Source organism: Bombina bombina, chromosome 6 (genome assembly GCF_027579735.1).
Source record: "Bombina bombina isolate aBomBom1 chromosome 6, aBomBom1.pri, whole genome shotgun sequence".
In the NCBI taxonomy this organism is placed as follows: domain Eukaryota; kingdom Metazoa; phylum Chordata; class Amphibia; order Anura; family Bombinatoridae; genus Bombina; species Bombina bombina.
The window spans coordinates 1079971026-1079998398 of record NC_069504.1 but is presented as its reverse complement, the minus strand read 5'-3'; the positions used below and the strand labels follow the sequence as shown (position 1 = coordinate 1079998398).

Here is a 27373-nt window from a genome sequence, read left to right as displayed (position 1 = left end):
TATGGAAGACAGACTGAGCTGCTGTGCTGTTTGATTAATTACACTGAACAACTTTGGTTTAATGGAACAGATTATCCCCTTAAGGACCAACGACGTACAGGGTACGTCCTACAAAAAACATAATTTATGTAAGAATTTACCTGATAAATTCATTTCTTTCATATTGGCAAGAGTCCATGAGCTAGTGACATATGGGATATACATTCCTACCAGGAGGGGCAAAGTTTCCCAAACCTCAAAATGCCTATAAATACACCCCCACCACACCCACAATTCAGTTTAACAAATAGCCAAGAAGTGGGATGATAAGAAAGGAGCGAAAGCATCAACAAGGAATTGGAATAATTGTGCTTTATACAAAAAAATCATAACCACCATAAAAAGGGTGGATCTCATGGACTCTTGCCAATATGAAAGAAATGAATTTATCAGGTAAATTCCTACATAAATTATGTTTTCTTTCATGTAATTGGCAAGAGTCCATGAGCTAGTGACGTATGGGATAGCAAATACCCAAGATGTGGCACTCCACGCAAGAGTCACTAGAGAGGGAGGGATAAAAATAAAGACAGCCAATTCCGCTGAAAAATTAATCCACAACCCAAATCAAAAGTTTTAATCTTATAAAGAAAAAAACTGAAATAATAAGCAGAAGAATCAAACTGAAACAGCTGCCTGAAGTATTTTTCTACCAAAAACTGCTTCTGAAGAAGAGAAAACATCAAAATGGTAGAATTTAGTAAAAATAAGCAAAGAAGACCAAGTTGCTGCTTTGCAAATCTGATCAACAGAAGCTTCATTCTAAAAAACCCAGGAAGTGGAAACTGACCTAGTAGAATGAGCCGTAAACCTCTGAGGCGGGGATTTACCCGACTCTAAATAAGCATGATGAATCAAAAGCTTTAACCAAGACGCCAAAGAAATGGAAGAAGCCTTCTGACCTTTCCTAGAACCAGAAAAGATAATAAATAGACTAGAAGTTTTTCTGAAAACTTTAGTAGCTTCAACATAATATTTTGAAGCTCTTACCACATCCAAAGAATGTAAGGATCTATCCAGAAAATTTTTAGGATTAGGACATAAAGAAGGGACAACAATTTCTCTACTAATGTTGTTGGAGTTCACAACTTTAGGTAAAAATGTAAACGAAGTCCGCAAAAACCACCTTATCCTGATGAAAAATCAGAAAAGGAGACTCAAAAGAAAGAGCAGATAAATCAGAGAAACTCTTCTAGCAGAAGAGATGACCAAAAGGAACAACACTTTCCAAGAAAGTTATTTAATCTGCAGAGAATGCATAGGCTCAAACGGAGGAGCCTGTAAAGCCTTCAAATCCAAAATAAGACTCCAAGGAGGAAAAATTGATTAATGACAGGCTTGATACGAACCAAAGCCTGTACAAAACAATGAATATCAGGAAGTTTAGCATTTTTTCTGTAGAACAGAACAGAAAGAGCAGAGATTTGACCTTTCAAAGAACTTGCAGACAAACCCTTATCTAAACCATCCTGAAGAAACTGTAAAATTCTAGGAATTCTAAAAGAATGCCAAGAGAATTTATGAGAAGAACACCATGAAATGTAAGACTTCCAAACTCGATAAAAAATCTTTCTAGATACAGATTTATGAGCCTGCAACATAGTAAAAATCACTCAGAGAAACCTCTATGACTAAGCGTTCAATTTCCATACCATCAAATTTAATAATTTGAGATCCTGACGGAAAAACGAACCTTTAGATATAAGGTCTAGCCTTAATGGAAGTTGCCAAGGTTGGAAACTGGACATCCGAACAAGATTCACATACCAAAACCTGAGCCACCATGCTGGAGCCACCAGCAGCACAAACGATTGCTCCATGATGATTTTGAAAATCACTCTTAAAAGAAGAACTAGAGGCGGAAAAATATAGGCAGGTTGATAACTCCAAGGAAGTGTCAATGCATACACTGCTTCCGCCTGAGGATCCCTGGAACTGGATAGGTACCTGGGAAGTTTCTTGTTTAGATGAGATGCCATCAGATCTATTTCTGGAAGCCCCCACATCTGAACAATTTGAAAAACACATCTGAGTGAAGAGACCATTCTCCCGGATGTGAAGCTTGATGACAGAGATAATCCGTTTCCCAATTGTCTATACCTGGGATATCGACCGCAGAAATTAGACAGGAGCTGGATTTTGCCCAAGCAAGTATCCAAGATACTTCTTTCACATCCTGAGGACTGAGAGTCCCCACCCTGATGATTGACATATGCCACTGTTGTGACATTGTCTGTCTGAAAACCAATAAACGTCTCTCTCTTCAAAAAGAAGCCAAAACTGAAGAACTCTGAGAATCGCACGGAGTTCCAAAATATTGAATGGTAATCTCGCCTCTGGAGATTTCCAAACCCCTTGTGCTGTCAGAGATCCCAGATAGCTTCCCAACCTAAAAGACTTGCATCTGTTGTGTTCATGGTCCAGGTTGGAAGAACCGAAGAGACCCTTAGAACTATACAATGGTGATCTAACCACCAAGTCAGAGATAGTTGAATATTGGGATTCAAGGATATTAAATGTGATATCCTAGAATAATCCCTGCACCATTAAAAACTGGAAAGGTTTCATATGAAAATGAGCAAAGGGAATCAAATCCAATGCTGCAGTCATGAGACCTAAAACTTCCATGCATATAGCTACTGAAGGAAATAATAGAGACTGAAGGTTCTGACAAGCTGAACCCAATATAATTGTCTCTTGTCTGTTAGAGACAAAGACATTGACACAATCTATCTGGAAACCTAAAAAAGGTGACCCTTGTCTGATGAATCAAGGAGCTTTTGATAAAAAGATCCTCCAACCATGTCTTTGAAGAAACAACAGAAGTTGAATCGTATGAGTTTCTGCAGAACGAAAAGACTGAGCAAGTACCACGAGATCGTCCAAATAAGGAAACACTGAGAACCTTGAAAAGATTCTTAGAGCTGTTGCTAGGCCAGAAGGAAAAGCAACAAATTGGTAATGCTTGTCTAAAAAAGAGAATCTCAGAAAATGAAAATAATCTGAATGAAAACAGAATATGAAGATATGAATCCTGTAAGTCTATTGTAGGCAAATAATGCCCTTGCTGAACAAAAGGCAGAATAGACCTTATAATCACCATTCTGAAAGATGGTACTCTAACATGACAATTCAAAAGTTTTTCTTTCTTTGGGACAATGAATAGTTCTGAATAAAACCCCAGACCCCGTTCCTGAAACGGAACTGGTATGAATACCCCAGATAACTCCAGGTCTGAAACACACTTCAGGAAAGTCTGAGCCTTTACTGGAATAGCTAGAATATGTGAGAGAGAAAAAGACTTCTCACAGACGGTCTTACTCTGAATCCTATTCTGTACCCCAATCTAAGAAGTTTGGACCGAATTGAACCAAACAACTTTAGAAAAATCTTAACCTGCCCCCTACCAGCTAAGCTGGAATAAGGGCCGCACCTTCGTTGGGGGCTGACTTTGATCTTTTAAATGGTTTGAATTCATTCCATTTTGAAGAAAGCTTCCGATTAAAAACATGTTACTTGGGGAAGAATTAGGATTCCGTTCCTTATTAAGAACAAAAACTAATATAAGCTTAAGATTTACTCTTAGAACTTAATCTTGAAGCAAAAAACTCCCTTCCCCAGAGTAACAGTTGAAAGTATTGAATCCAATAGTGAACCAAATAATTTATTACCTTGGAAAAATAAAAATCTGGATTCTAGAAATCAAATTAGCATTCCAAGATTTAAGTTACAAAGTTCTTCTAGCTAAAATAGCTAAAGACATAGATTTAACCTCAATTGTGAAAATATAAAAAAATTACATCACAAATGAAATAATTAGCATGTTGAAACAACTTAACAATGCTAAACAAATCATAATCCGATACTTGTTGCGCTAAAGTATCCAACCAAAAAGTTGAAGCAGTTGCAACATCAGCCAAATAAATTGCATACCTAAGAAAAGGACCTGAAAATAAAATAATTTTCCTTAGATAAGATACAAGTTTCCCATCTGAAGGAACTTAAAAATAAATACTATTTTCCATAGGAATAGTAGTATGTTTAGCAAGAGTAGAGATAGCCTCATTAACTTTGGGGATCTTTCCCCAAAACTCCAAACTAACTGCTGGCAAAGGATACAATTTAAAAACCTTAAAGAAGAAATAAAAGAAGTACCAGGCCTATTCCATTCCCTAGTATCAGGAACTAGAAAAAAAACTCTGAAGAAACCACAGGAGGTTAAAAAGCAGAATTTAAATGTTAGCTAGTCTTAAAATCAAAAGGACTAGTCTCCTCAATATCCAATATAATCAATACCTTTTCAACAAAGAACAAATGTACTCTATTTAAAAGTAAAATAGTAGATTTGTTAGTGTCAATATCTGACGAAGGATATTCTGAATCAGATAAATCCTCATCAGAAAAGGATAATTCAGTATGTTGACGGTCATTTGAAAATTCATCAACTAAATGAGAAGTTTAAAAAAGACCTCTACATTTTATTAGAAGGTGGGATGGCAGACAAAACCTTTTAGAATAGAATAAAAAAAATAATCCTATAAATTCCTAGGTATATCTTATACATTAGATGTTAAAAGAATAGCAATAGATAATGCATTAATACTGATGGACTCTGCATGTAAAAATTTATCATGATAACTTATTACAAACCATAGCTAAAGATAAAAATTCATAACATTAAAATCAATGAACTTGCCTTTGGTAGGACTGATATCAGTCATCAGGAATCCAACAGTGTTTTCTGATACAGGAACAGTTTTTGAGATATCTTGCAAATGTAAGAGAAAAAACAACATATAAAGCAAAATATCAATTTCCTTAAATGACAGTTTCAGGAATGGGAAAAAATGCAAACAAAATAAGCCTCTGAAAACCAGAAGCAGAATGAAATAAAGACTTAAATAATGTCAGAAATCTGGCGCCAAGTATGACGCCCACAACTGACAAAATATTTTTTGGTGCCAAGAACGTCTGCAAAAAACACGAGCGTCGTAGATGACGCAACTATGTGAAAATTCAACTAAGATGCCGGAAATGACAAAAATACTTCAACAAACGTAATTCTCGCGCCAAAAAAGTCTTGTGCCAAGAATGACACAATAAATTATAAATAATAATAATAATAATAATAATATTTATAAATAAAAAATTTTTTTTTTTTTTTTTTTAATATGCATTTCCAAAAATGAAACGGACAGTCTGCAAAAAGGAAATATACTGATAAACCTGAATCATGGCAAATATAAGTACAAACATTATATTTAGAACTTTACAAATAAAGTGCCAAACCATAGTTGAGAGTGTCTAAATAAAGGAAAACCTACTTACCAAAAGACACTCATCTACATAAAATAGATAGCCAAACCAGTACTGAAACGAGAATCAGCAGAGGTAATGGTATATAAGAGTATATCGTCGATCTGAAAAGGGAGGTAGGAGATAAATCTCTACGACCGATAACAGAGAACCTATGAGATCCCCGTTAGGATGACCATTGCATTCAATAGGTAATTCCCCCTTCACATCCCTCTGTCATTCACTGCACTCTGAGAGGAACCGGGCTTCAGCATGCTGAGAAGCGCATATCAACGTAGAAATCTAGCACAAACTTACTTCAATTTTTTGATTTATATAAAAAATACCAAGATGGAGCACAATAGGGTAGAGGGGGAGGGTTAGAGAGCTGTTTGGAGGGGGGTCAGGGAGGTTGGGGGCTATTAGGGGATGTTTTTTTAAAACAGAAACCCCCAAAACTTCACAAAAAAACTTTTATTTTTGTACTGGCAGACATATACATGTCAAGGGATATTCAGGGATTCCTGACAGATATCAGTGTTTTTTTTTCTGTTTTTTCCTCACATTTTATAATTTTAAATTATAATTTTTACATTAAATTAGTAATGATAAGATATGATGAAAATAATGGTATATTTAGAAAGTCCATTTAATGGCGAGAAAAACGGTATATAATATGTGTGGATACAGTAAATGAGTAAGAGGAAAATTACAGCTAAACACAAACACAGCAGAAATGTAAAAATAGCCTTGGTCCCAAACGGTCAGAAAATGGAAAAGTGCTGTGGTCCTTAAGGGGTTATACAGCTTCTGATTGGCTTAACCACTTAATGAAAAATTAGAAGAAAAGAAAACTCAAGTGCATTTGTAGTTCCATACATTCACATTGTGTGTATGTGGTTTTCACATTTAATGGTACTTTTCTACAAAAAACACATACATAGACATATATATGCACAAACAAACACACATGCACATATACACAAAGAAACACACATACCCACACATATATATACGTAAACACACGCACATACACACAGACATATATACACAAACATACACACACGTGCACATATACACAAACACACACATACCCACACACACACACATATACACATACCCACAGACACACACCTGCACATACACACACATGCACATATACACACATACACCTGCACATACACAAACATACACCTGCACATACACACATGCACATATACACACATACACCTGCACATACACACACATGCACATATACGCACATACACATGCACACATACACACAAACACCTGCACATATACACACAAACACCTGCACTTATACACACATACGCACATACACATGCACATATACACCTGCACATATACACAAATGCACATACAGGTATATACAAACATACACTCATATAAAGTTACATTACAATTACACTGCTCCCTTTACAATGGCAGCTTAAACCCCCTTACAACAGCACAGCCACCTAATTCCACTAACCTAATGAAGTAGAATCCTATCCACCTTTATGTGAAGTTAAGCAGGTAATTTGGGGTAGAAGCTCAAGTCAGTGCTTACAGAGTAGATACCAGTGCGGAGCACTTCAGCTAACAGCACCATCTGCTGGCCTTTAACAGAAAATGTTATTTAAAATGATCACAAAGGTTCAGTTTAGCACTGGGGTAGCGTGTGCCTTACCTTTCTCTCTCAGAGTGCTGATCACTAGCACTGGCTGTCACTGTGACATCAACCTGTCTGGCTCTGCTGTTGGGGGGAAGTTGGAACAATTAATCCGCCACTGCATCCGATTGTCAAGAGACTTTAAGCAGCCAATCAACATGCTAGTCCTAGGACGTGCAAGGGAGTGTGCAACATGATTTGGCATGCACAGGAACAGTCACATTATTTCCCTCCTCGGTTTAACAAAACTTACTATGAAATATAGCAGTGTTTCAGTGAAATCTCATGAGATTACAGTAAAGCAAAGTGTGACCAGCACCCATGATGCTGATAGGCTGGTTTTTTTTTTCAACATACAGCTCTCAGTAGCTGAAGGATAACTGTTCACAGAGCACTTACTATTGTGAGAATTTTTATGTAAAATAGCTTCCTTTATTTTACAGATATGTTCATGTGATGTCTTCTTTTCAGCTTTTTACAGTTAGCATAAAATATATTGCTTAAATGTCTTCATGCATGAACGTTTAATCTTGAATAACTTATCCCTTTAAATCTGTTCTTTTACAGCTACCAAGAGAAGGTAACAGGTTTCTTTTTCATACTGATGACCATTCTGTGGTTTACACGAGAGCCTGGGTTTGTGCCAGGCTGGGAATCCTTATTTGAAAAGTAAGAACATTTTTGTGGCAAACTTTAAATACAGAATGAACATTATTATTAAAAATTGCAATTTAGCTCCCTCCGCCCCAGTATCCTCTGATTAAAGGGACACTGAACCCAAATTTTTTCTTCATGATTCAGATAGAGTTTGCAATTTTAAGCAACTTTCCAATTTACTCCTATTATCATTTTTTCTTCGTTCTCTTGCTGTCTTTATTTGAAAAAGAAGTCATCTAAGCTTTTTATGAGGTTCAGAACTCTGGATAGCACTTTTTTATTGGTGGATGAATTTATCCACCAATCAGCAAGGACAACCCAGGTTGTTCACCAAAAATGGGCCGGCATCTTAACTTAGATTCTTGCATTTCAAATAAAGATACCAAGAGAATGAAGAAAATTTGATTATAGGAGTAAATTAGAAAGTTGCTTAAAATGTCATGCTTTATCTGAATCATGAAAGAAAAAATTTGGGTTCAGTGTCCCTTTAATATCTATAAACCAACTTGATTTTTTCATGGATCAATTTAATGAGACATTGAACTCAACAATTTTCTTGCAATCATCAAAATAGCTAAATCAAAACTGATTGAAATGTGATTTTGCCAGAAAAAAAAAAGAACTGGTTAATGTTAAAGGGACAGTCGGCTAAAAAAAAATGTATTGTTTATAAAGATAGATAATCCCTTTATTACCCATTCCCCAGTTTTGCACAACCAACGTGGTTATATTAATACACTTTTTACCTCTGTGATTACCTTGTATCTAAGACTTTTCTGACAGCCCCCTGATCACATGACTTTTTATATATTATCTATTGACTTGCATTTTATCCAATTAGTGCAGTGTCTACCACAACGCACGGACGTGAGTGCAATGTTATCCATATGACTCACATGAACTAGCACTACCCTATTGTGAAAAGCAAATAAAAAAAGCATGTGATAAGAGGCTGTCTTTAGTGGCTTAGAAACAGGCAGAAATTTAGCGGTTTACATGTTATAAAGTATATTAATATAACAACGTTGGATGTGCAAAGCTGGGGAATGGGTAGTAAAGGCGTTATCTATCTTTTTAAACAATAACTATTTTGGTGTTGAATGTCCCTTTAACTTGGAGTTAATTCAGCAGTAGTAGTTGCCTACTTCCTGTATATGCTTACTTACAAGTGCTCATTGTATTTGCCAGCCAATGAGAATTAGAAGAAAGTACCTATCAACCTATGAGCATAAGTAGGAAGTACAAAGCTGACACTGCTGTAATAGATTAAATTCAAAAGAAAACAGCTTTAACTACTAGGCGCTAGCGGCAAACCCAATGCATTATACGATTGGTTGTGCATCCGGTGACCTCACAGAGACACAGGCCAGATCAAGCGTTTGGTCTATTTGGGATGAGCGCTAATGGCTTGTAGGAGCCCCTTCATCAGTACACATACACGTAACATGTATGTGAGGCATTATACACCACACATACATGTTACACTATATATATATATATATATATATATATATATATATATATATATATATATATATGATGGGTACTGTAATTCCCCCATCTTCACTATCTATTTTTGCCTCCGCCTGGGGGGTTTAAGGGGGGCGAAGGATACCAGAGGATTGGCGGGGCGCCCCCCTAACCCCCCCAGGTGGAGGCAAAAACAAACAATAGTGAAGATGGATGAATTACACAGTGCCCATCGTAAATATAGCGGCAAACCCAATAGGATAATGCATTGGGTTTGCCGCTAGCGCCTCGTCTTTAACTTCACATTCCTTTTTGGCAAAAACTACATTTAAAGGCACGTGATACCTCACTTAAAAGTGATGCAGCATATCTATTAAAAGCTTACTAGAAATATCACATGAACATCTCTATGTAAAAAAGGGAAAATATTTTAACTCAACATTTACTCGGCAGCCACATCCCACTCTAAAGGACTTTTTAGCAGCCAATTAGGATGCTTGTCCCAGGACTTGCAAGGGAGTCACTTCTAGTCACTTTATTTACCACCTGAGTTCAAGATAATTTACAATGAAATCTCACTAGATTTTGGTGAAATCCCATAAGATTACAGTACAGGGATGTGTGATAAAGCTAATTGGCTGTTGTTTTTTCCCCACCATGCAGACGACTGTAAAAGAGTAACTCTGAAGAGATTGCGAGGTACAATATCTACCTTTTCTAGAGATGTACATGTGAATTTTTCTATTGAGCTTTTTAATAGACATGTGCAATTCGTTTCGGATCGATTCGGAAATTAGATCGGATTTATTCTGTAAATTCGGATGGCCATGGATTACACTAGTATTGTACAGAATATTAGGTTATATCACTCTGCTATGGGTTACACCTAATATACAGTACATAATACTAGTCTAATACACAGTATATCCCACCTAACACATACCGAAATACCGAACCGAATCGAACCAAATCCAGCCAAATTTTTTCGAATCCGAATGAATCCGAAATTAATTCATTCAAATTTTTCCGAATTCGAATCGATCCGAAACTAAATTTAAAAAAATCTGAATCGATCCAAAACGAATTTTTCGATCATGCACATATCTACTTTTTAACATATATGCAGCATCACTTTCAAGTGATTTCGCATACGAGTAACATGTTCCTTTAAGTATACATAAATACTTCTTTCATAAGGATTACTACAAAAAATGAGCATTCCTACATGAATACCTTTCATATGTAGTAGAGCATGTAATTGTTTAGCTAAATCAATATACATGTAATTAAATTCATTACATCTCAGGAAATGGTCATTTTTACCTATGTCTTAGGAAAGGATTTAGGACAGATGCCACGGTTTCTGTTTTCCTCGGATTCCTTCTTTTCCTTATACCATGCAAGAGACCGACGTTTATGAGTTTTTGGAGAGAAGAAACAGGTGAGAAATCTCAAAGAAAATCTCAGTGTTTACTGGAACAATATATTAAAATGCAAGGACCTATAGCATAGTAAGGGCCTAACACTGCCTCACCTCATGCTTTAAATCATGATAGAGCAAAATCTAAAGTGAATCTTCCTCTAAAAATAGTATTAATGTTAACATATCATTTTAGTATTGTAAAGATCCACAGTACGGGTAAATAGAGATTTTCATTAAAAAAGATGCCCTAGCACGAGGGTTCATAGTTAAAAAGGTATAAAAAAGAAACTCTTATTTCTCTTTAAGATGTAATATAAATCAACAGTTATTATCAGGGATACAAAACACATTTTTTCTTTAATGATTCAGATAGAGCATGCAATTTTAAGCAACTTTCTAATTTACTCCTATCAATTTTTCTTAGTTTTCTTGCTATCTTTATTTAAGCAGGAATGTAAAGCTTAGCAGCCAGTCCATTTTAGGTTCAGCACCCTGGATAGCACTTGCTTATTGGTGGCTACATTTAGCTACCAATAAGCAAGCGTAACCCATGTTCTGAACCAAAAATGTTCTGGCTCATAAGTTTAACATGTCTGCTTTTAAAATAAAGATAGCAACAGAACAAATACAAATTTGGGTTTAGTATCCATTTATAACTTAATTGATAATCTGCAACATAAATCTATTAAATTCTATAAATTCTTCAGCACTACAATTTCAACCAATAAAATAAAGCAGTAGCCTAGAGGCTAAGTGCCAGCAAATCTGGGGACTTGTGCCATAGGTTTGACCACACCTGATATAGACATTATGCTATCATAGGCATATTTTAATATACTGTATATTCCACCATGTATTCTCTCTGGCTTATACCTTTCATACATACACACACAAATATATATATAAATAGCCCTTTGTATATTTACAAACTGACAACCAGACAAAAAAGGGGAAATTTTAAATATAGATTGCACAGTTAAGACCTAAATGGCCTCTTCTTTAAATTAAACTTTTATGGTTTGGATAGAGCATACAATTTTAAGACACTTTCCAGTTTACTAATGTCATCAAATTTGCTTTGTTCTTTAAGTATTCTTTGTTAAAAAGTCAGCCTCAGAGCAGCAATGCAATACTGGGAGCTAGCTAAACATATACGGTGAGCCAATGACCCAGGTTCTGAACCAAAAATGGCCAGCTCCTGAGCTTATATTCTTACTTTTTCAAATAAAGATACCAAGAGAATGAAGAAAAATTGATAATAGGAGTAAATTAGAAAGTTGCTTAAAATTGCATGCTCTATCTGAATCATGAAAGTTTAATTTTCACTAGACTATTCCTTTAATACAGAGGTTCCATACAGCAAACCAGCTATAAATAAATAGCAAGATAGGGAATATAGCCCATGACATAATACTTAGATTATGGTTATTTTAGTTAAACAAAAATGATGCCAGATGTTGTACCATAATTTACAAAAAAGGTAGGTAGGTTTACAAAACAAATGCTAAGCTGTGGGTAATTTAGATGACATTGATAATGTAACATTAGGCCCCTGATTAATACCTTTTAATTATAATAAATTATTTTAATTCTTTCATTTCTTCAAGATCATGAGGTCAGTTACCTTGATGGTCCAATGCTGACATGGCAGGAATTCCAGCGTCACATGCCCTGGGAGATTGTTGTACTGGTTGGAGGGGGGTATGCATTGGCTGCAGGGTGTAAGGTATTGTCTTTTTATTGTGATATTCTCACTCCTTCAATTAAGGAATAGAGCATGCGATTTTAAGCAACTTTCTAATTTACTCCTTTTATCAATTTGTCTTCGTTCTCTTGGTATCTTTATTTTAAAAAGCAGGAATGTACGCTTAGGAGCCAGCCCATTTTTGGTTCACCAAAGCGCTACCCATGTGCTGAACCAAAAATGGGCCCGACTCATAAGATTCCTGATTTTCAAATAAAGATACCATATAAAATGAACATACAATGTATTTTCAATGATGGTTCCCTTTCTGTTGTGTTCCTACACTGAAGAGCGTGGTAATACATAGCAAACTATTTTAAATGTAAATAATTGCAATTCTTATAGCCAGGAGTGGAAAAATAACATAATAGTTCACATTGGTAAGAAAAAGTTCCATAGTCCACTCAATATTAAACATAGGGTAAATTATAATTTCTTTATTACTAGTCCAGAACTAGATGAAATGCCTGACCTTGTTTGTTGCTATGATGTTCTAGAGTTCTGGCCTTTCCATGTTGATTGGACGTCAGATGGAATGTCTCAGCGGCCTTCCTTCCTGGGCTGTAACTCTGCTTGCTTGCATGCTGGTCTCTGCTGTGACCGAGTTTGTCAGTAATCCAGCTACTGTGACCATCTTCTTGCCTATCCTGTGCAGTCTGGTGAGTGTGTCCTGTGCATTTTATCCCCAGCCCAAGACCCAACATCAGTGTATCTTTGGCCCCGTGTAAATTGTTGGTAAACCATAATCTTTAAATGTTCTCTTTCACCTACTCAGAAATTTAAAACTTAGTATTAAAGGGACAGTCTAGGCCAAAATAAACTTTCATGATTCAGATAGAGCATGTAATTTTAAAAAAATTTCCAATTTACTTTTATCACCAATTTTGCTTTGTTCTCTTGGTATTCCTAGTTGAAAGCTTAACCTAGGAGGTTCATATGCTAATTTCTTAGACCTTGAAGGCCAACTCTTTTCAGAATGCATTTTAACAGTTTTTCACCACTAGAGGGTGTTAGTTCACATATTTCATATAGATAACACTGTGCTCGGGCACGTGAAAGTTATCTGGGAGCAGGCACTGACTGGCTAAACTGCAAGTCTGTCAAAAGAACTGAAATAAAGGGGCAGTTTGCAGAGGCTTAGATACAAGATAATCACAGAGGTTAAAAGTATATTATTATAACTGTGTTGGTTATGCAAAACTGGGGAATGTGTAATAAAGGGATTATCTATCTTTTAAAACAATAACACTTCTGGTGTAGACTGTCCCTTTAATATATTATAAAATTAAAGGGACAGGAAAGTCAACATACAATTTTAAACAATTTTCCAATTTACTTCTATTATCAAATTTGCTTTATTCTCTTGGTGTCTTTTATTGAAGAGTTAAACTAGGTAGTCTCATAAGAGCTCAGAAGTGTGCACGTGTCTTTAGTACTCTATGGCAGCAGTGTTTTGCAACATTGTATAACAAAACTACAAATAATGTTGCAAAACACTTCAATAAAAGATACCAAAAGAACAAAGCAAATTTGATAAAAGAAGTAAATTGGAAAGTTTTTTTTAAAATTGCATGCTCTATCTGAATCATGAAAGTTTAATTTTTACTATATTGTTCCTTTAAGGATCTCTCTCTTGGTACTTGTAAGAGGTTACACGAGAAGACATTTAGAGGAATGTTTCTCAGCTATACTCCTCAAGCACTAGATTAATGTGACATTGTAGACAGGATGAAAAACCATAGTGCATTGAATCAATAACTAAGAATTAAATTTGCTATATAGATTGATGAGCAAAAAGTATGACAAGTTATTTAAGTTATTTTAAAAAGACCAAGAAATCAACCTTCTCCAATGGTTAGTTTATAATATGGAGAAAATTACTTAAAGGGACAGTACACTGTGAAATTGTTTTTCCATTAATGTATTTAAAATGACTTATTATACCAACTGCAGAGTATAAAATATTTGAGAAATTCCATTTTCATGCTTATTTGTGTATATAAAGTAGCTGATTTTGTGCTTTGAAACCACAGCCTATTACAATGGGTTGAACTTAAAGGTGATATCAGATCTCATTATGTTCTAAGTTTGTGTAAACAGACTTGCTTCCTTATCTTTTATTTGGCTGGAACACCAAAGCTCAATACATAGAGAGAACAATGGAAAATGATCATTTTATTACTTAACTATCCTGCATCCCACTGAGAGTGTAATCTCTTCTGCTGGCTGTGTATACTTAGGCTATTCAATAGCCTATACTCCAGTATTAATTTGTTCAGTGTAGGTGGCGATACCACAGGCTAAATCAGCTATTTCAAATGCTGAAATAGGAGTAAAGGAGCTACTTGTAACCAATTTAATACACTCTAGCAGGTTAAAAGGATCATTGGAAATAATTTAAAGGGGAGACATTTTTTGGGTGAACTGTCCCTTTAAACCCCAAATCAGATGTTTTGAGGAATTCTGTGCATTTATGGTCTCATGTTGAGAAGTCACATGATGCCACCACATGCAGGTGATCTGTGCAGGGACCCATTAGATGATGCTGTGGGCACTTATTTTGCAAGGTGCATTGAAATAAAAAATAAGTTGTGTATTAATATTAGAGATTTCTAAAATATTTTTTTTTTCTTCCAGTCTGAAACTCTACATATCAACCCACTGTACACCCTCATACCTGTTACTATGTGTATTTCTTTTGCTGTGATGCTACCAGTGGGAAATCCTCCAAATGCTATAGTGTATAACTATGGATATTGTCAAATTAAAGATATGGTAAGAGAGGTATAATTTATTTGGCAAATCAGAATTTAAATGGTTTCAAAACTTCATGATTCCACCCCTTTGCTTTACCAATCTCTTTAGGTAAAAGCTGGCTTTGGAGTGAATATCATAGGCCTTGTTGTAACTATGGTAGCCATTAACACCTGGGGAGTCAGCCTCTTTCAACTTGATACATTTCCTTCATGGGCAACAGCAGGGAACTTCACTGGCTAACTGTGAATGAGCTTCAGAGAGAGGATGGAATTATGGAGTTTGAATTTTCTACAAACCGCGTCTAATAGGCTGCTTCCCAAAGCAATGACCAAGAGAACAATGAATGAGGAACGTTCATAATTGTGCTTGGTGTTTTACAAAATATTTATGAATTAAATGCACTTAATCTTGTTTATTTATTGATTAATTAATTAAACAGATATCTACAACTTTATTCGTCTCCCGAGTTCCACCCATATTATTCCTGGTCTCTGTTTTGCTGTGTCTTGTTTGCCTCAGTACGAAGTGTTGTTAGTACTAGAAGGAATCTTCAATTTGAAGCTACGCAAAGTCAAATTTGATGATTCAGAACAAAGATTTTTAAACATCTTTCCAAATGATTTTTATCAAATTAGCTTTGTTTTCTTAGGATCCTTTGTTAAAGGATAAGGATAAACCTTGCTATATAACATGGTTGCAAACACTACTGCCAGATGTCTAAAGAGATGTGCACACTCCTGAGCTAACCTAGTTATACTCTTTAACAACGGTTACCAAGGGAACTAAGCAAAATTAATTATAAGTAAATTGGAAATTTGTTTAAAATGTAATTCTCTATCTAATCCATTTAATTTAATTTTGACTTTACTGTCCCTTTAATAGAATCATTCAGCATAAGGTGATTTACAGCATTATGTGTATTATCTGTTACAACTTCCTATACAAGGGTTGGTGATTCTTTTTGAAAGAGTGTTCCCAAATTGCCTATCACCTTCTAAACTATTGCTAGCTTGGGCAAAAGTGCCAAGGTTCCTCACCCCTGGCCTCTTGTGAACTTGTTATCTGCCTCTATATATATGTTAATGGGTTAATGGTTTCCTTTTCAGCAATATGTATGTGTGTGTATATATATATATACACACACAGTGGAAAAAATGTACATGAAGTTTAAATAGACATTGTACATTACACATACACACACTCATATGCACGCACACCACACACCACACATACACACACCACACATACCCACATTCACATGCACACACACCACACATACACACACTCATATGCATTCACACAGTGTCACACCACAGTGCCACACATATACACATTCACATGCACACACACCACACATACACACACTCATATGCATTCACACGGTGTCACACCATACATACACAAACTCAAATGCACACACATACACACCACACATACACACACTCATATGCATTCACACAGTGTCACACCACACATACACACATTCACATGCACACACACCACACATACACACACTCATATGCATTCACACAGTGTCACACCACACATACACACATTCACATGCACACACACCACACATACACACACTCATATGCATTCACACAGTGTCACACCACACATACACACATTCACATGCACACACACCACACATACACACACTCATATGCATTCACACAGTGTCACACCACACATACACACATTCACATGCACACACACCACACATACACACACTCATATGCATTCACACGGTGTCACACCATACATACACAAACTCAAATGCAAACACACATGCACCCACATACACACACTAATTTCCACACACACCACACATACACACACTCATATGCATACAAACCACATTTACACACACACCACAAATACACTCACTCATATGCACACAAACCACACACTCAAATGCACACTCACCACACATATACACACTCAAATGCACACTCACCACACATACACTCACTCATATGCACACAAACCACACATGCACACCCTTAAATGCACACTCACCACACATATACACACTCATATGTACACACCACACACCACACATACACACACTTACATGCACACACAAAATCCATACACACTCATATGCACGCAAACCACACATACACACTCATATGAACGCTCACCACACACACAGACACATAAGAACGCACCCCACACATACACCAATTTACACACTCATATGCACACACACCACACATACACACACTCATATGTATGTACACCACACATACACACACTCATATGCATGTACACCACACATACACACACTCATATGTATGTACACCACACATACACACACTCATATGTATGTACACCACACATACTCACACTCATATGTATGTACACCACACATACACACACTCATATGTATGTACACCACACATACACACACTCATATGTATGTACACCACACATACACACACTCATATGTATGTACACCACACATACACAAACTCATATGTATGTACACCACACATACACACACTCATATGCATGTACACCACACATACACACACTCATATGTATGTACACCACACATACACACACTCATATGTATGTACACCACACATACACACACTCATATGTATGTACACCACACATACACACACTCATATGTATGTACACCACACATACACACACTCATATGTATGTACACCACACATACACACACTCATATGTATGTACACCACACATACACACACTCATATGTATGTACACCACACATACACACACTCATATGTATGTACACCACACATACACACACTCATATGTATGTACACCACACATACACACACTCATATGTATGTACACCACACATACACACACTCATATGTATGTACACCACACATACACACACTCATATGTATGTACACCACACATACACACACTCATATGTATGTACACCACACATACACACACTCATATGTATGCACACCACACATACACACACTCATATGCATGCACACTACACATACACAAACTCATATGTATGCACACCACACATACACACACTCATATGTATGTACACCACACATACACACTCATATGTATGTACACCACACATACACACACTCATATGTATGTACACCACACATACACACACTCATATGTATGTACACCACACATACACACACTCATATGCATGCACACCACACATACACACACTCATATGTATGTACACCACACATACACACACTCATATGCATGCACACTACACCTACACACCAGTTGCGTATTTAGGTTTTGTGCTTCCCTGGGCACTCAGAATTCTGCACTAGAGACAGGATGGCACTAGAGACACATCCAAACATCTTAAAGGGACAGTCAAGTCCAAAAAAAACTTTCATTTTTCAAATAGGGCATGTCATTTTAAACAACTTTCCAATTTACTTTTATCAACAATTTTGCTTTGTTCTTTTGGTATTCTAGTTGAAAGCAAACCTAGGAAGGCTCATATGATAATTTTTAAGCCCTTGAAGGCCGCCCCCGTGTCTAGTGGCAGACACTGCACTAATTGGCTAAAATGCAAGTCAATAGATAATAACTAAAAGTCATGTGATTAGGGGCGGTCAGAAGATGCTTAGATACCAGTTAGTCAAATAAATAAAAAGTGTATTAATATAACAGTGTTGGTTTTGCAAAACTGGGGAATGGATAATAAAGGGATTATCTATCTTTTTAAAGAACAAAAATTCTGGTGTTGACTGTCCCTTTAAGATACCTATTTCAGCATATGGTCCCTCTTGTCATAATGCTTGAAAACATTTCTGAATAACGATAGAGTCTAGGGAGCGCCTCAGAGTGGGCAGAGGATATTACGTCGCAATGGTAGGTGTTCAAAAATTTTTAACAAATTTATTATTACACAGACAATGGATAATCTAATAGTGACTAGTTAAAAATGGTAAAACAATGTCACATATAGTATCACATAAAAAATAACATAAAATAATCACAAAAAGGTTAGATAAAAATACATGGATCCATGTTACATAAAAATTATCAATACATAACCACAATGCACAATGTGTTTAAAAAGCCCTGATTAGGGGGGATTAAAAAGCTTGCAGAAAATATACTGAAAAAAGCAATCTTAAGTAATCCTATTTGGCCAATTAGATGTTATGTTCTGAAAGAGTCAGGTGGAGTAGTTCGTGGTTGGTTGATATTATAAGTATACAATATGTAGAAAGATTGGTATTTCTAATCTTCAAAGGTTACTCAGTCAGAGATATAAATCCTGAATTAAGTCTCTCCTGTGAATGAGGTGTCGGTGTGACGGTGTCCAAAAAAATGAAAAAATGTGTCAACGGTGATGAAAAAATTAAAAATTGAAAAACATGATGAAATGCCAAGTCAATGAAAGTGTGATGAAAATGTGATGAAAAAATGATGAAAATAAAATCAAACTCCAATTGTGCAATAAAAATAAATTCCCACAGAAAAAATTATTTTCCTAAAAATTATTCAAAAGTAGTTACCGAAACAAGGGGTGGAGTTATCGTCTCGGTAACTACTTGTGTATGTGCAGTGCGGGACACTGGGAATTCATGCTCTATTTTTGTATATTTATTTTTGGATAAACTTTTAACTACACTATAACACAGGATTATCTAACTTTGACTCATATATTTTGAATAATTTTTAGGAAAATAATTTTTTCTGTGGGAATTTATTTTTATTGCACAATTGGAGTTTGATTTTATTTTCATCATTTTTTTATCACATTTTCATCACACTTTCATTGACTTGGCATTTCATCATGTTTTTCAATTTTTCATTTTTTCATCACCGTTGACACATTTTTTCATTTTTTCATCTTTTTGGACACCGTCACACCGACACCTCATTCACAGGAGAGACTTAATTCAGGATTTATATCTCTGACTGAGTAACCTTTGAAGATTAGAAATACCAATCTTTCTACATATTGTATACTTATAATACCAACCAACCACGAACTACTCCACCTGACTCTTTCAGAACATAACATCTGATTGGCCAAATAGGATTACTTAAGATTGCTTTTTTCAGTATATTTTCTGCAAGCTTTTTAATCCCCCCTAATCAGGGCTTTTTAAACACATTGTGCATTGTGGTTATGTATTGATAATTTTTATGTAACATGGATCCATGTATTTTTATCTAACCTTTTTGTGATTATTTTATGTTATTTTTTATGTGATACTATATGTGACATTGTTTTACCATTTTTTAACTAGTCACTATTAGATTATCCATTGTCTGTGTAATAATAAATTTGTTAAAATTTTTTGAACACCTACCATTGCGACGTAATATCCTCTGCCCACTCTGAGGCGCTCCCTAGACTCTATCGTTATTCGTAAATACTTCCAAGATATATTAGGTGTCTTGTTTTCCTGGGGAGCTAGAAGGATACAGGGTAGGCGCTGTGAGAAAACCACAATATTCTGAAAACATTTCTGAAACATAAAACTTTTTTTTCAAAAATACTTTTTACTTTGTCTCACTCTCTCAACACCAACCGCTTATCACTCTTCTGTTCCCCCATGACCATTAGCCACTCGGAGGCTGTGCTTGCAACACTTGTCATGTGACCTCCCGTCCCCGGCCTACAGCAGTGTGGCTTTGCCAAAAAATGTGCCACTTCCTGGCTGACATCACGAACCGTGGTCGGTGAACACCGCACAACTGTGCGTCTGGCTCAGTTCCTGCAATAAACTTCATGGGGGGCAAACAGAGCCACAGCAGTCAGTGTACACTGTGAGTGGTGTTTGTAATAGGTGGGCGGGGCTAGGGCACGCCCGATGTTCAGTCCGGGCTTGGCCTAGTATGTCCATCATGCCACACACAATTGGCATTCCAATGGAATAGCAGTGGTGCAGAGGGAAACGGATTGCAATAGGTTCCTATGTAACTTACGATTGTGCAACCCATTTGAAAACCCAGTTTTGAAGATGCCTGTACTGATAGTAAAAAACATGACAGTGCGAGTGTGATTCAGAATCAAACGCTATGTTAAGGGCCTGATATAACTTTTCAAGTATGTCCATCAAGCTAATATACAAATGGCATTCAGATGGTTAATTAGTGGTGAGGATGGATTTGGATTACAATAGGGTAATATCACACATGTAAATTAGTTTTTCCCTTCCACAGTGAACAAAGGGGTTAACTTAATAGACCTCTACTATAAGCTTAAGAGCTGTGAATGGGCTATTGTATCTCTCAGTTTTCGGTGACCTGACCTCACAGTTGCTATTTCGAGAACAGGTATTTAACACACGAAAAGGCCTTTTTGAAAGCTTTTATGTTGAAAAGTTATTAGCAGCTGCAGCATTTTAACAAATTAATCCATTTTGCATTTTTATCACACGAGAAACTCAGCGACTAATTGAAGCGGAAAGCAAAAAGCCAATTAGAGAGCAAATCGCCAATAGATTGTAATTGACTCCTTGATTAGGAACTTAAATTCATGCATAAAAATGTATTTGTGTGAATGCATGTGACGAGTGTGTGTGCGTTTGCATGTGTGTAGTGTTTGCAGGAGAGTATGTGTATAGTCTGACAGACAGACAGATATATGCTACAGAACACAATAGCAGGTACATAGGTTACATACACCACAATACAGACAAACATCTAGGACTGCAAGTCACACAAACCTCTGCTGTCGAATCACCGCTGTGCATGTTTTTAGATGAATTTAGACATTTATATCTTAAAAAAAAAAAAAAACATAAAAAACACACATTACCAAATATAATCTAAATGCATTCTTAAAGAATGGTGCAGCAGCTTTTACAGTAAGTTTGGCTAATCATTTAAATATTAGACGATATAGAAAAATACCATTTTAACACTTAAAGGGCTAGAAAGAAAAGATTGCAATGAGAGTTGTTCAAATTTAAATGTAAGCATTTTTGCAGTATACTTTTATTAGCATAAATACTTCTTGTAACAGTTCTTACTGTTTTTCATTGGCATACATACTGTACTTATATACTGTGAAGACCCTAAGCGTCAGCATTCAAACAGCACACCTTAGCAGTGGCTTGTGGGACAATATTGGTGCACAGACCCTATTTGCTAACGGAAGTATATTACAAAAATATTTCTATTTAAAACCTAACTGCTTAGTTAAGGAAAATAAAACACTATTGCAGTATACATCCATTTTTTATTTTGCCTGCTTTTGCTGTAAAATAGCTCTAAAAAGTGCCTCCAACACAGTTAAAGGGAGAGTATACAACAATTTTCATATAGCGCTGCGGAATCTGTTGGCGCTCTACAAATAACCGATAATAATAATAATATAACTGCATGTAATAGCTACTACTATACAGAAGAATATGCACAGATACTGATATAAAAATCGAGTATAAATTCTTTTAAAAACTTGCTTAGTAGCTCCCAGATTAGCGTTGTTGATGATGTTAGGCAGGGACATCCACTGAAAGGGGCTGGGGAGACAGCAGACCCCCCCTCCCTGCATATGGAAAGACAATTTACCCAAACAGGAGCCAGCATGAGTCGGTAATAGCATGTATTCATCTGACACTGATTCCAACAGATTTTTCAAGAGAAGCATCTTTAATAGCCTGTGATTTGAGAACCTTGCAAATGAAGTAAACACAATGAGTGTTAAAGGATTTTCAAACATTTCTAAATCAATGATGTGAACAATTGCTGATATATGCCAAGTGTTTAATGTCCTTTTAAAGTTTTGATATGGTATGGAAGTTCATATTCTTTTTTATATTCTGCTAGACTGGATGTGAGGTATTTAGTTAAAGGGACAGTCAACTCCAGAATGTTTATTGTTTAAAAAGATAGATAATCCCTTTATTACCCATTCCCCAGTTTTGCATATCCAGCACGGTTATATTAATATACTTTTTACCTTTGTGGTTACCTTGTATCTAAGCCTCTACAGACTGTCACCTTATTTTAGTGCTTTTGACAGACTTGTATTTTAGCCAATCAGTGCTGACTCATCAATAACTCCACTAGAGTGAGAAAATGTTATCTATATGGCAAACATGAACTAGCGCTGTCTAGCTGTGAAAAACTGTGACGATAATAGGCGGCTATCATGGGCTGAGAAGTTAACATACTAGCCTACCTAGGTTTAGCTTTCAACAAAGAATACCAAGAGAACAAAACAAGTTTGATCATGGGAAAGTTGCATGCCTTATCTAAATAATTAATTTTGACTAGATTGTCTCTTTAGCAGTATATAAAACAGGCACTTTGGGAGACACATGTCCTTCCCCTTTAGTTTTATACTGGCCACTAAAGCGGGAAATTATCTAAATACCTTCACATTAAAGTGATGGTAAACTTTATTAAACCATCTTCTATAATCTAAAATAATATTATGAAACTAGGTAAATCACTGCAATGTCATCTTGAAGAATGCATTATTTTGTATGAAAAAAAACCTTTATTTCCAGTTATAGTCAGCCTCAGACCGCTATTTAATGTATGTTGCTGAGACATTTGTTACATGAAGCTAGCAGCAGAGTGCAATGTTATAGAAAGACATAGGCCCCAATGATCGAAAGTGCTACGAGGTGGCAAGATATTCCAAGGGATCTCCCGCTATATTGAGCGAGCCTGGTGAAATATTCCAAGCTTCTGACATAGATGCTAACAGGCGGCTTTGCCAAGAGGTGTTTACTATACATGCTATTGGTCGGCAATGCTGGCTATAGATAACACACAGCATCACTGCCCATATTGGCGATGTATAGTAAGCGATCCCTTGGAATATAGCTACCTGTATAACCACTAATCCTAATAGCCCTAAACCAAAGTACCCCCCAATCGCAAACTAAAACTACACTAATAAATATCTATTAGCGCTGCGGAATCTGTTGGCGCTCTACAAATAACCGATAATAATAATAATAATAACAAATCTATGCCGTTAACCCCTCAACTTCCACATACCCACCGCAAGTACCCACCTAATCTATTAACCCCTCAACTGCCACAAACCCACCGCAAGTACCCATCTAATCTATTAACCCATAAACTGCCACATTTCCAATGCAAGTAACCATCTAATCTATTAACCCCTATACCACCCAATACCCATCGCAAGTACCCATCTAATCTATTAACCCCTTTTTTTATTAATATATATATATTTTAATTACATTCCAGTTTACTGCCCCTTTATGCAAGGAGGCATTTTATCTAAGATTTTTACATCTGCATACAATGTTATACTCTCAGACTAAGATTGCTCAGTGTTTGAAATGAGACATGTTAACTTAACACTGTTCAGTTTACACTACAGCTGACTTAATTTTGAAATACATACAAGCAAGCCTAAATCCTGGATTTAACCAGATCTAATGGTATGAGACTGAGTACCACAGCTTATGGTTCCAACAAGACCATATAGAGTACAGCATTTTCAAAAGCCAAAAGTACAGCTGACAGATGGGAACATTTGTACACCATATTTGAAGTGGTGCTCTTGTTTGGGGAAAATGGGGAAAAAGCAAACAAACGTATGTCAACCTTTCAAAAGTACTTTTCTTCATCTAGTCATCTACCCAGATCATTAATGTACAATTTTGAATTCACAGAATTATTTTTGTTTGCACATTTACAAATATAATTCTTTAAAAAGTGATCTCTTAATTTCTGCAATTTTTTTATCATGCATGTCACACACTGTTGATTTAGGGGATGCAATGTGCAGACATTTTACCTCCTGTGAGTGTTTCTGTAGGTGTTTGTGTGTTTATGTCTTTGTGCTTTTGTTTGTGTCTCTATGAGTGTGTATATATTTTTTTCAGTGGGTCTCTCTGTGAGGGTGGGTATATATGTCTTTGTGCATTTTCTGTGGATGTCTGTGAGGGTGTGTGTGTATGTCTTTGTGCTTTGTCTATGGGTGTCTCTGTGAGAGTGTGTGTATGTCTTTGTGTGTTTTCTGTAGATGTCTCAGTGAGGGTGTGTGTGTGTGTCTTTGTGTGTTTTCTGTGGGTGTCTGTGTATGTCTTTGTGCGTTTTATGAGGCTGTCTCTGTCTGTATTTCCTTAGGTGTATGTGCAAGTTTGTGTTTGAGTTTGTGTCTGTGTGTGTCCATTGTCTGTTTCTTTTTAGGACATTTTGACCTTACTACTTATTATTCACATCTTTCTATATACTTTGAGACTAATAAGACCTTTCTGGAAGTCACCAATCCACCATTTAACCTTTAAATTATTGTTTAGGCAGTTCATGGCCCTTCCTTTCTGTCAATGTATGCTGTTGTCATCAATTAGTTGGCATCTTTCTTGACAAAAAGATAATCAGAACTCAATATTTTGTTTTGTAAATCTCCTTTTTTGACAAAACTGTAGTCTACCTCATTACTTGTCAGGTCAATGCGTGTCTGCTTGAGTGTCTATATGTGAATCCTTATGTGTGATTGTGTGTTTCGGTGTATGAGTGTATCTGTGTGTTTCTGTGTTTGTGTGTAAATACCTTTACAACATTTCCAAGTTTTACTACACTTAAGAATAAAGTGCATATACGTTTTAGTCACTTGGTCAAAAATTGCACATGTCAAAGGGGGAGGGGGGGTTGGCTGATCATTGGTTAAGTCTGGGGCCCCAAAATTTCTAGTGGTGGCCCTGCCGCCACATACCAACCACAAGTACCCATCTAATCTATTAACCCCTCAACCACCACATACCAACCACAAGTACCCATCTAATTTATTAACCCCCATACCGCCACATATCAACCACAAGTACCCATCTAATCTATTAACCACCATACCTCCACATACCAACCACAATTACCCATTTAATCTATTAACCCCTATACCGCCACATAGCCACCACAAGTACCCATCTAATCTGTTAACCCCTATACCGCCACATACCCACTGCATGTACCCATCTAATCTATTAACCCCTAAATAGCCACTAGCCCACCACACGTACTCTACACTATTAACCCCTAAACTGCCACAACCCCCAATGCAAACTAACGCTACTCTGCCTAACATCTAACCCCACTCTAAACTAAACCCACTAAGTTACTAAAAAAAAAAAAAAAATCTAAGTTACAGAGAGAAAAAAAGACAGTATCAAAAATAAAAAAACATCATCATACCTTTCAGTAACCTACATGCCCCATAAAAAAATAAAACCCACCCAAAACAAAAAAAAACAACTAAAACCTAGCAATAAATTTAAATTACAATAGCCCTTAAAAGGGCTTTTTGTAGGGTATTGCCCTAAAGTGAATAAAGCTCTTTTGCATTTTTTTTAAATTACACCACCCCCCTCTAAAATACAAGTACCCCCATCCCCCAAAATAATAAAGGCAAACTACAAAACCTATCCTAACAATTAAACATTAAAATAAAAATCCTATTGTTTAACATTTAAAAAAAAACACCCCAAAAAATCCCTAACCAAACCCAAAGTTCAAATTTATCATGTAAAAATCCAGCTCCTCTTGATCCTACGCTGGGCACTCTTCATCCAGAGTCCAGGCGCCGGAGGCCCATCTTCTCAGTGGCAGAGGAGGACTTCCAGACAACCTCATCCACCACCTCTGCTCCGCATCTTCTATCTTCAATTCTTCAGCTCTCTTACTAGAGCCCTCCTCTTCATGGGGTCTCCGTCGCACACTGAATTTCAGGATGCATGGAACCCCTTTATATAGAGGTACCACTTCATCCCTACTGGCTGATTTTTAATCAACCAATTCCTATTGGCTGAATTTTAATAGGTGATTAGCAAGAAACTATTTTATTTTGCCTGGGAGGAATGGGGTCCGGAATTAAAGTGTGCCCCATTACTCCCAGAAGAAAGCACCCCTAAACAAGTGGTATCCCCAGGTGCCTCATCAAATTGCCGACTACATACTAAAAAGGTGACGATTAAAAAAAGAATACTAAAAGAACAAAGCAAATATTTTTGATTCCTCAAACTTGAATTTAATGTTACAATCCACAGAACTGTGGCTTCTGGGATTTGTTAAGCTGTAATATAATAAATTGACAAATAGTTATAAGTGAACAGAATTAATTATAGCCTTTATTATTGAATTAGGTTTCAAAACAGTCTTGTGTAAAAACAAACAAAAATAAAATTATTAAAAACAAAAAAAATGTCAAATTAAAGCAGTGCACACAAAGACAATTATTTTACTATGGCTCACTCAATGACAAATCTTAACCCTTTAATAACCACGATGTACCCTCCTGCAGGCTTCCTAAAATAGTGTTGTCTTGCCACTAGCGGTGAGACCGTGCTATTGAAAATGCAACCCCCATAGAAAGACCAGCGACATACAA

General features: G+C 36.3%; 1 protein-coding gene across 1 annotated transcript in view; it reads left to right on the top strand.

The window, feature by feature from the left end:
- The window catches only part of SLC13A4 (solute carrier family 13 member 4), an 83747-nt gene extending 68236 nt beyond the window's left edge, over window positions 1-15511 (top strand). The window contains exons 11-16 of the mRNA XM_053719690.1: window positions 7574-7675; window positions 10468-10601; window positions 12164-12282; window positions 12798-12959; window positions 14938-15075; window positions 15166-15511. Of these exons, the coding sequence (XP_053575665.1) occupies window positions 7574-7675; window positions 10468-10601; window positions 12164-12282; window positions 12798-12959; window positions 14938-15075; window positions 15166-15297 (787 nt within the window). The 3' untranslated portion in view covers window positions 15298-15511. The remainder of the gene's footprint in view (window positions 1-7573; window positions 7676-10467; window positions 10602-12163; window positions 12283-12797; window positions 12960-14937; window positions 15076-15165) is intronic.
- The last annotated feature ends 11862 nt before the right edge of the window (window positions 15512-27373 follow it).